Below are 10,010 nucleotides of genomic sequence, written 5' to 3'. Positions count from 1 at the left end.
GCAGATGGAGGCTATATTTGATTTTCTCTATAACCTTTCTAAAAAAAAAATTCTAAATTTGCTCTTTCTAATCTCCCTTGAGGGATTTATAGGTTTACTATTATTTATAATCTTTATTTTTATTCAATTACCTATTCATTATCCAGTCAAGTTCTCCAGAGTCCCGCTATTGGAGTCAAGTGTACTGAAAGATTTTGTTCTGTTTCGTTCTGATGTCTGTGAAAGTGGTGATGATCACATTTACAACCAACAGCGCCCTCTGGTGGTTGCAGATTTTGTTGTAGCAACGCCACAGAGCGCTTTGTGAAGAACCCTGTTGCTAGGAACGCAACGGCTGTCGCGATGCTTAGGACCCCCGCTCATTTCTTTGTCCACAGAAATGCCGGATTTTAAATATTCATTAACTCGGAAAATATTTTTAAAATATATACATTTATTGTTGATATAGTGCCGTAATTAGTCCAAGCTCTGATGACTTCTAAAGGTTTACGCATGAAAAGTCAAATTAAACGAGTTAATAATGACTTTTATTGCTAGGCAGTTTAGTAGGTCCACACAACCGTTTCTTCAGTTACTCAAAACACAATTTAACATTAACATGGCTCTGTCAGTGTCCAGATGTAACAAAAAGCGCCGTCGTTAGTCTCATCTTGTTTTATGTAAGTACGTTTGTACGTTTTGCTCATAACGTTGACGGCCATCTGTGTTTTCACATGAGAGCTACATTGTCACCTCAGTGTCTGTTTGGGTTCGACCGTTAGCCCGCGGTGGTCCAGATGGATTCTTACCACGTACTGAACCTGGTGGGAGAGGGCTCATTCGGCCGAGTTTACAAGGGGAGAAAGAAGTTCACCGGCAAGGTAAACTTTCCTTTATCCGAACTTTTTATTCCCGTGTTTGTTTGACACTCCGTCTCATTCATTCTGTTGGTTTATGTCATTAGGTCGTAGCTCTAAAGTTTATGCCGAAAGTGGGTCGGACTGAAAAAGAGCTGCGAAGTTTGAAGAGAGAGATAGAAATTATGAGAGATCTTCGGCACCCAAATATAGTCCAGCTCTTTGACAGCTTTGAGACTGAAACCGAGGTACTTTTAACTCTCTGTTCAGGACTGTTGTTTCCACACACACACACACACACACACACACACACACACACACCACACACACACACACACAGAGAGAGAGGAGAGAGAGAGACGAAAAATGAATCAAAAAGTATAACCTTTGTAAGAATCTGCTTTGTCAAAAATCTAATGTTTTTATGATAGGTTGTGGTTGTGACTGAGTATGCTGAAGGCCAGTTGTTCCAGATTTTGGAGGATGATGGAAACTTGCCAGAAAATCAGGTATTCACTGCTCAAAGTCATGGCGTGTGTGAGATCCAGAGGCATCCAGAGTTCCCACAAACACTGGGGGCTTAAACACAGACAGAAAATGTTTACCTGTCTAATAACAGCAGAACTAACTACACCTATTCACTTTAGACTTTTTATAGACTATTGTAGAATATTTAAAAGTAAAATGTTTGTTGTATTTATATAGAATATTTACTTGTAATATTATTTTTGGTCGTCTTGTTAACCAAATCTGATGTATGAAATAATGAGATATGATTACCTGAAGGATGATGCACGTCCTGCGTTACTTCTTTTTTAGGTTTTCCTGTTTTTAGTTTTGTATTCTGGACGCTCATTCTTTCTGTCATAATCTGAGTTTTTTTAAACTGTTATTAAAACCATAATAATCAGTTCATGAACTTTAGTTTTGCCTATGACTTTCTCCACTTGATTGTACATACATAATGCATATTTTGACTCCTCAACATTTTCCAAGGTGCGAGAGATTGCCTGCCAGCTGGTCTCTGCTCTGTATTATTTACACTCCCATCGCATCCTTCACCGTGACATGAAACCACAAAATATCCTGCTAGGAAAAAGCGGTGTGGTGAAGCTCTGTGACTTTGGGTGAGGTTCTTTTCTTTTAGTGTTTAAATGCAGCTATTTCCAAACTTCTTATTTACTCAAAATCTTGCCACAGGTTCGCCAGAGCGATGAGCGTCTCCACCCTGGTCCTGACTTCCATCAAGGGAACACCGCTGTACATGTCGCCTGAGATCGTAGAGGAGAAGCCGTACGACCACACCGCTGATCTCTGGGCTCTTGGGTGCATTTTGTATGAGCTCCACACGGGGGTGCCACCATTCTACACCAACTCCATCTTCCACTTGGTGCAGCTTATTGTGAAAGATCCGATCAAATGGCCGGACATGATGAGTGACAGCTGCATGGTACAGTGCACCCCTTTAGCATCCTAAAGTTTCCAGTCAAGTCAAGTAGAGTGAACTAACTGTTCTGTGACAAGCAGAGGAAAATATATTGATCTGCATGTTAATAGACATAAAAACATATGTTTTCATGTCTTTCACAGAGTTTCCTGAAAGGTTTGTTGACTAAAGACCCACAGAAACGTTTGTCATGGCCAGACCTCCTGCATCATTCCTTTGTTGCTGATGGTGTTTTAGGTAACCCTTAAACCTTTTCTTTTGTCATTATTGATAATATTTGATCATTTCTGTTCTACAAGAAAAATGTATTCGAGTCATTAAAACACACCTGACTAATGAAGCAAGAATTTCCAACTCAGGTTTTTTTAGACAATACAACATTCTTGAAAAACTCAGTCAAGAAAGAATAACATTTCTGCTTTGTCTTTTTGTGTTGATGTCATCACAAGAGGTACAAAAGTTAAGCTAAGTTGTTTTCAAATCCGTGCAGTATTCACATATATGTCTGAAATGTTAACAATCTCATTCATAAAGTTTGAAGGAGATTGAATATCTGGAGATATTTGAAACACCACTGATATTTTGCTCTGTGTTTTCTCACTGTGCAGGCAGAAGCTTGTTTTGGAAGGGTAGATAAAATTTTTACAACAGATTTTGCCAAAACAAATAGAAAAACTGACTGTGATTTCTTTATGTTGGTAACAAGCTTTATATTTCGGACCTTGAGTTTAATAAATTTTCCAAAGCTTCAAATAGTTGTCTATAGGACTCTGTTATTTCAGATTGCTTATATTTCTAAATTTAATAACTTTGTGGCCATGGCAGTGCTGTCAGACACAAACCTCTTCAGCCCCCTGACGGTCACACCCAGCCCAGACGTGGTGGCCATGAAGATGAAGCAAGTGGCAGAAAAATCTGTGCCGACGTCAGGAGAGAGCATATTAATGAGAAAGGCCAGGGAGCAGATGGAGCTCAAAAAGAGAGAGGTTAGCAGTGACGGTGCTAAAGTTAACTAGCGGTAAATTTTAGAGTTTTGTGATCATTTTCAGACACTTATTGAAGCTGTTTGGTGTCACTTAACAGAAAAAGAAGGAAGGATGTGAAAGAGTGAATTCTGCTACAGTAATGGCGTCGCCTAAAGCCCTCTCCACTGAAGTTCCTGCAGCTTCTGGCCAGTTGGCCATGACAGCCAATCAAAGCATGAACCTGAAGAGTAAAACACGTGCCACGTCAAAACAAAGGTTTGTTTCAGGAAACGTAGAAAGTAATGAAACATGTACAACTGAATTATGCTGTTACTCTGCTCATTTTCTCATCAGGGGCCAGATCAGCAGAGACTATGAACAGGAGTTTCCCTCTGTTGAGGTCGGGCCGCGAATCGCCCGCCGAGGGAATGACAGACCAGCCGCACTTCATAGGCAGGTCAGCAATTTTTAGCTTTCACTCTGCTTTTGCAAAACTATTTGTACTTTTTAAGCTTTTCAAATTTTGTCACATGTAAACTACAAACTTCAATATATTTATATTTTGTTTTGGATTTAATGTAATAGGTTATCATAGAAAGTGAACCACTGAGCCAATCGAATGTCTGCTGAAGGGATGTAAATACTTTTACTGCGATTTAGAAAGTATTGAGACAGCTGTCTTGCGAAAAGAATTTATTCTTCCTTCAGGATGTTGCCACTGAAAGGCACCGGGAAAATCTTGTCCAGGAAGCAGACCTAAGCAGGCAGCAGAAGAAGCTTATAAACTACAATGGTGTCATATGTCAAATTAAATCTAGCATTACGGCATTTCAGGTTCAGGTAAGTGATTTCATTTTGTTTCTGCAATTAATTAATGATTCCGTCCTAAAATAACTTAAAGGTTACTCTTGTTCTTTTCAGCTGATAGGTGTTGGTGATATAAATGTGCAGCAGATTGAGCATGGGCTAAAGGTCCTACGTAACTTGATCCTGACCTCTGACCTTGAGAAGTCTCACCTCATCAGCCATGAACTTAAACTACCACAATCCTTCTTTGAGCTGATCAGAGATGCTGTTTCAAACTCTGATTTTATCAAGGTTACTTTTCTGTAATACAAGCACAGCTAAAACAACTCTTGTTTCCTAGAAACCTCCTGACTGTTTTTGTATTTTCTCTTCAGGAGCAGAGGAATGTGCTTACTCTTGGAGAAATTATTAAATTTATTCTGTTCTACTGGGAAAAGCATTCTGGTTGGGTGGAAAAGGAGCCCAGGTCTTTTTCCTTTCTTTTTTGTTGAATACAGCACAACTACAGGCTGACTATTTATTACATACCTTCCTCTGGTTTCACCCTGCAGACTGGAAGAGTTCACTCAGCCCCTCAAGACGATTATCAATCAGTCAAGTCTTACTGTTCTGGCTGTAAGTATTCCCTGAAATCAGTCCAATAAGCACATTTTTATAACATGTTTAGATTTTTGGTTTGTTCTTTGGAAGTAAGAAGTCTTCTTCATCTGTCTTGATTTGACCATGACTTGTGTTTTTCTGTTCCTGACAATATTTTATGGGCTGAAGCTGCTCCTTTTAAATCAGATTAGATTTTGATGCTTCTGTTTTTGTTTTCTAGCCACTCGCTGCTTCTGTTTTATCTCTCTTCACTCTACATGGTGTTGATGTTTTTGTCGACGTGGAGAATTTGACTTCCCTGCTGAAAATGCATCCCTCGGTACCGAGCAATGCGTCACTCATTACAGTCTATTCTTTCCTGCACTTGTTTATGGCATGTTTGTTTCTGTGCACTCCAAGCCTCTGGTGTTACCTCCTCCTGGTTGGGGACTGTATGACGGCCTCCTGTCTTTACTCCTACATGCATTGTCTGAGGTGAGGCGCTGGGGAAAACATGCTACGTTTTCAGGAATAAATCTCTTCGCTTTGTGAGTTTCATTTATTATTTTCCTCAGGATGACAGTGCATCAGTTTCATCTAAGTTAAATCCACTTGTGTTCTTGGATTTGTGGAAAAAAGTTGGTTCTTCGCTCGCAAGCCCGACGCCAAACCTGGACTTGTTTTCAGCAGATGGTAAAACCCAAATGTCTAAACTTTTGTTTGTTTTTTTTTTCATTTAGTATTGTAAATGTTAAAAATGACCTTTTCTTTCTTTTTTTTCAGGAGTTTACTCCTTTCTGTCTATTGCACTGCTTATCTTCACAAAGGACCTGAACTCGTGCATTCCTCTTTTTACTGACAAAAAAACTCAATGTGTATACACGCTGTGCTGCTTGCTGAGCAACGACTGGTTAGTGTTTTACAACGCCTTGCAAAGTACTTACACCCTGAACTTTTCAAGATTTTCTTTTTATAATAGACCAATACCAAGTAGTGCATTAATGTGATGTGGAAGAAAAATGATGCATAATTTTTTAAAAATGTTTTTTGCAAATTAAGATGTAGAGTTTATTTCTATGAGCCAAAACTTTTTAGAACCATCATTTCTGCCCATTTTTCTTGGCAAAATATCTAGCTCTGTTTAGATCTAAAGTGCCTCCAGCTTCTTGGCAGATTGTGCTATAAAATGGCACAATCAACTAACTATGTTGCCTTCAGCTATTATAAAAATGGTGCATATGTTTAAAATAATCAAAAATAAATTTGAAATTGGGAGTCTATCTCTTTAACTCTCCTCCAGCCTTAAGAAGTCATTTGAACTCCACAAGTGTTTTATTTTACTCTGTACACGATGCGGTGGGGTCACACTAACCTCATGTGCGGCATTACGAGTTTGTTTTGTGCGAATGTGGTTTCGGGAATTGACGATCTGACTGGACAACACTCTCCCGCTTCCCTGGCGTCCGACCATGACATTTGCTGCACTCTTCCATGGTTCCTCGCTAAGAAGCTTCTGCTCTCTCTGACACTGTCTTCAGCATGTCTTCATGACATTATGCTGTTTTACTGCCATTCTTAGGACTGTCAGACTGAGAAGTAATTCCTGTGTCAAGCTCAGCAGACATGCGGTTCTACCAGGTGTTTGGTAATTGCTGCTGCTGCTAGTCTGGAGGAGCTTTGTGGCACAGACTTTAGGTAAATAGGCGGTGTATTGTATGAGCAAGCATTTAGGCACACCTGAATGGTTGACATGGGAGACTGAAGAATTTCCCAACATGTAAGACAGAATCAAAGCAACACTCCAGGTGTGTTTTTGATGAGGGAATGACTGTATAACATGACATAAAGCCCAAAACTGTTGGTTTTACATAACAAGCTTCTCCACGTGTTTCATTTCTTTTTATTCCTTCCACTTCACAATAATGCTCTATGTTGTGTTTGACTGTCACTGAGAATGCCAGTGAAGTTTTCTGAAGTGTGTTTTCCTAATTTAACCATTTTGGATCAGAAGTCATAAATCCACAGAGCTCCAGCACTGAGCTAACCGCAGCATCATTTATACCCTGCAGTCCTCTTTTATCAGCCAAGCTTCCCTGTGGGGGCGCCGACATGGAGCTGAGCTGCGACACTCTGTCCACGTTGAGCTGCCACCTGCTCTGCTTTCCGTTTGCTCTGGACCTGCCGCCACACACCATGGCGGCCGTCCTGCAGGTTTATGACAGCTGTCATGTTGCTTCCAGCCTCCTTCAGGTCAGTGGCCTTCTACGTACTAAGGCTCCTATAAAGACCTCAGTGGCAAACAAAAGTCTGATGCAACACACAGTTGCTCTTGCACCATGCTCATCTCTAAGAAGCAATACTTTACAGTTTAACATCTTTGTACATTGCAAGGCAGAGCTGTCAAATGTTGGATGTGTGACTGGCACTCTGATTTTTTTTGTGTGTGGCTTTGCAGGTAATTCAGACATTCCCTCCGTCTCAGCTGGAGCTGCCGCTCTCCCTGCTGAGCCGTTTGCTGCTGTGTGATCCTGACCGCTCTGTGTCCCACATCGGCGGAGATGCTTCTGGCTTTTTTTCGTCAACTCAGAGCAACCAGCCTTTTCCCTCCAAAAATCTGACTGCTGTGACCAGAACTGCCAGCTCTCTGTTCTCTGACTTGCTGCAGCAGGATGAGCTGTGGGACTGTGCTGTGGAGCTTCTGAATCTCTTGTCCCAAGTGGCTCGCTGCTCCTCTCAGCCTGCTTCCCCTGAGATATCCATGGAGGCCGCAGTGCTGCAACAGGCGCTGACTCATCCATACGACCAGATCAGAGCTGCCACATGTAGGTTTGTGGGGAATCTGGAACCATTCAGGGATAATCAAGCACATAGCCTGCAGGCTGACATTTTCAGACAGATGATAGAGGCTCTTAATGACTCCTGCACACAGGTGCGGCGGATGGCTTGCAGGGCGGTGGGGAACTGGCTGGGATACGTTGCAGCAAAGTTTAAAATGGGAGGAAGCTGCAGTGACTCTTCAGGGTGGGGCAAAGAGAACAATCGTAAACAAGCGCGTTCACACGCCGAAGCAGCTGGTGACGCAGACGAGCAGAGACGATGGACAGACGAAGCTCAGAGGTCAGCGGCCTCGCTGACCTGTCTGCTCTCGGACCGCGATGCCGTCACGCGGCGTCACTGCTGTGCGCTCTGGGAAACCTGGTAAATGTCGACGGTGTCGTGTCGGTGTTGGATGAAGAGGTGTACAGCTCTCTTCTCAGAGTCGCGTGCAATGATTCAAACAGCGGCGTGAGAGAAGCTGCAATCGCAGCTCTAAAACTCTGCAGCCAGCAGGATGAGGTGCAGTTAACGAGAAGAGGGACGTCAGCACCACACGATGTCCCTTAGAAGTGTGCTGCACAATGTTTGGACGGCTGGAGCAATAACCAAATCACACTTCTGACTGCTTTGAATGTGCAGTAGGTATATAAACTCCACAAACCCCAGTAAAAATAAAATAAATGCAATTTTCCAACATTTCATCCACCTGGAGAAAGTCTTTTTCCATCTGAAAAAAACATCACCAGGTCATGATGCTGCCACCCCCACATTTCACAGTTTATTGTGTTCTTGTAATTGAAGTGCAGTTTTTGTGTTTGTTCCCAAGTTAGCTTAAAGTTCAAGCTGGGTTTCTACAAAATGTAGCACATTCTTCCTCGAGGTTTTAGGTCATTTTTGTCCGGTCAAAATCCCTTTTGTGTGTGTGTGTTTCAACCATTCTCCTTAATGTCTGAAAACACACGAAGAGCAGAAGAAACATGTAGACCAGAACTTCCAGTTGGTTCTTTACTGTTGATCTTTGGTCATTAGCAACATCTCTACAAACAAACTCTTTAGCTAAAGGATGCAAATGTCAAGAAAAACGTCCCAGAACTGCTGCCCTTTATTTAATGTTACATAATTTTACTGGTTGATGGCAGGTGTGTACCAAAGATACTGAAACTGAGCGGTTCAACAAAGTGGCTTAGCAGATTACTGCAGCTTTTGTATTCTTCTTTATTTTAACCTTGTTTCCAGTTTAGCTGTACATGAAAAATATCCAATTAAAATCAAACAATTCAAGGATTTATCATTTATCAATTTTTTTACATCATGAAAGTTATGTATTTTAACAAAGAAGCGTAGACTTTTTATATAGCTATTTGTTCCACTTCGACTAAGGTGTTTTTCGGGGATGTTTTGAAATTCCTTAAAGCTTTTTAAGGCGCTAAAACACAAACACAACGTTAACTTCAGCAACACCGAGATCAATTATCTAAAAGTCAAACGAAGTCAGGTTTCTCTCAATCTGTTGTTTATGTTTAACAGCTGTTTTCTAATTACATTTTCTCGCGTTAAAATATCAAATGAGACATTCGAGGCTCTTGATTTTGAAGCAAGTCCTTCAGAAAGTCAGCGCGGTGACGTTGATTTACACATCACAACACTGACGTAACTTCCTGAAGGTCTGGCAGGGTAAATGTTTAGAAACATTTTCACTGCTACAGAAACTCACGTTGTTGATGAAACCAGACAATGAACAAACAAAAAAATATATATTCCTGTGTTATGAAACTGTTTTCAACTGTATTGAGCAAATAACAGATTTATTCCGTGAAGCTGAATGTGCCGGAAAAGTTCCTCTGTCAGCAATTCCACCACCAAGTGGAAGACATGGATTAATTAATTACTTCGGTTTCAACATATTTAGATTTCGCAGCATGTTTAATACCTGCGAAAAGATTATTTTCAGAAGGTAATATTAATCTGACAGGCCTGATCAGGACGTATATCCTAATTTATTGAGTGAGACTGTCTGGTTTTCACATGGGAGTTTTGGTTTTATTCTCAGCTCTAGAAAACAAAAAGGCCTCCAGTGACTGTGGTGCATCAGAAATCCACCAACTTGCAACACAAAGTTTTATTTATTTTTTTCTTAGAAGCAATAACGTTTAGAAATGAACACGCTGTATTTAAATCATGTTATTTATTCTATACAGGCTGTGAGCTGCAAGATCAAGAGGATTTGAGAGCAGCATTTTTAATGTCTCCGTTTTTTACTGCTAAATTAATTAAGAGTCGTTTATTGCTAAAATAAATAAATAAAAATAAAGTGTTTTTAATAAATATTAAGAAGCATATTTTACGTGGCGGGGATGCGATGTTTGCTGTCACAGCGGAGATGTTTTCAGTATTTTAATAAAAACTGTCGGATCGGCAAATACATTTATAGTTTCAGAACCGATTGGATCGTAAATTATTTTTCATTCCCTTTTTTATGCTTATTTTAACTAGATTTAAAGCGCCAGCCTTGTGCATGAATAAAAGTGGCCAAAGGAAGAAAGAAAGAAAAAACACACG

At 40.6% G+C, this 10,010-nt stretch overlaps 1 protein-coding gene across 1 annotated transcript; it reads left to right on the top strand.

The window, feature by feature from the left end:
* The first annotated feature begins 517 nt into the window (after positions 1–517).
* On the top strand, positions 518–8,732 carry stk36 (serine/threonine kinase 36 (fused homolog, Drosophila)). The gene is given in 21 exon segments (XM_055044003.1): positions 518–659; positions 762–860; positions 944–1,084; positions 1,268–1,345; positions 1,833–1,963; positions 2,037–2,286; positions 2,427–2,520; positions 3,109–3,269; positions 3,367–3,524; positions 3,603–3,705; positions 3,957–4,088; positions 4,170–4,346; positions 4,430–4,521; positions 4,607–4,670; positions 4,876–4,974; positions 5,055–5,129; positions 5,210–5,327; positions 5,418–5,544; positions 6,704–6,884; positions 7,090–7,813; positions 7,816–8,732. Coding segments are annotated over 20 exon segments (3,192 nt in total). The 5' UTR covers positions 518–659; positions 762–776; the 3' UTR covers positions 8,019–8,732.
* The last annotated feature ends 1,278 nt before the right edge of the window (positions 8,733–10,010 follow it).

Source organism: Poeciliopsis prolifica, unplaced genomic scaffold, assembly GCF_027474105.1.
Source record: "Poeciliopsis prolifica strain line A6 unplaced genomic scaffold, Auburn_PproV2 SCAFFOLD019, whole genome shotgun sequence".
Lineage (NCBI taxonomy): Eukaryota > Metazoa > Chordata > Actinopteri > Cyprinodontiformes > Poeciliidae > Poeciliopsis > Poeciliopsis prolifica.
The sequence above is the reverse complement of the archived record's forward strand: the minus strand, read 5'-3'. Positions and strand labels throughout refer to the sequence as shown.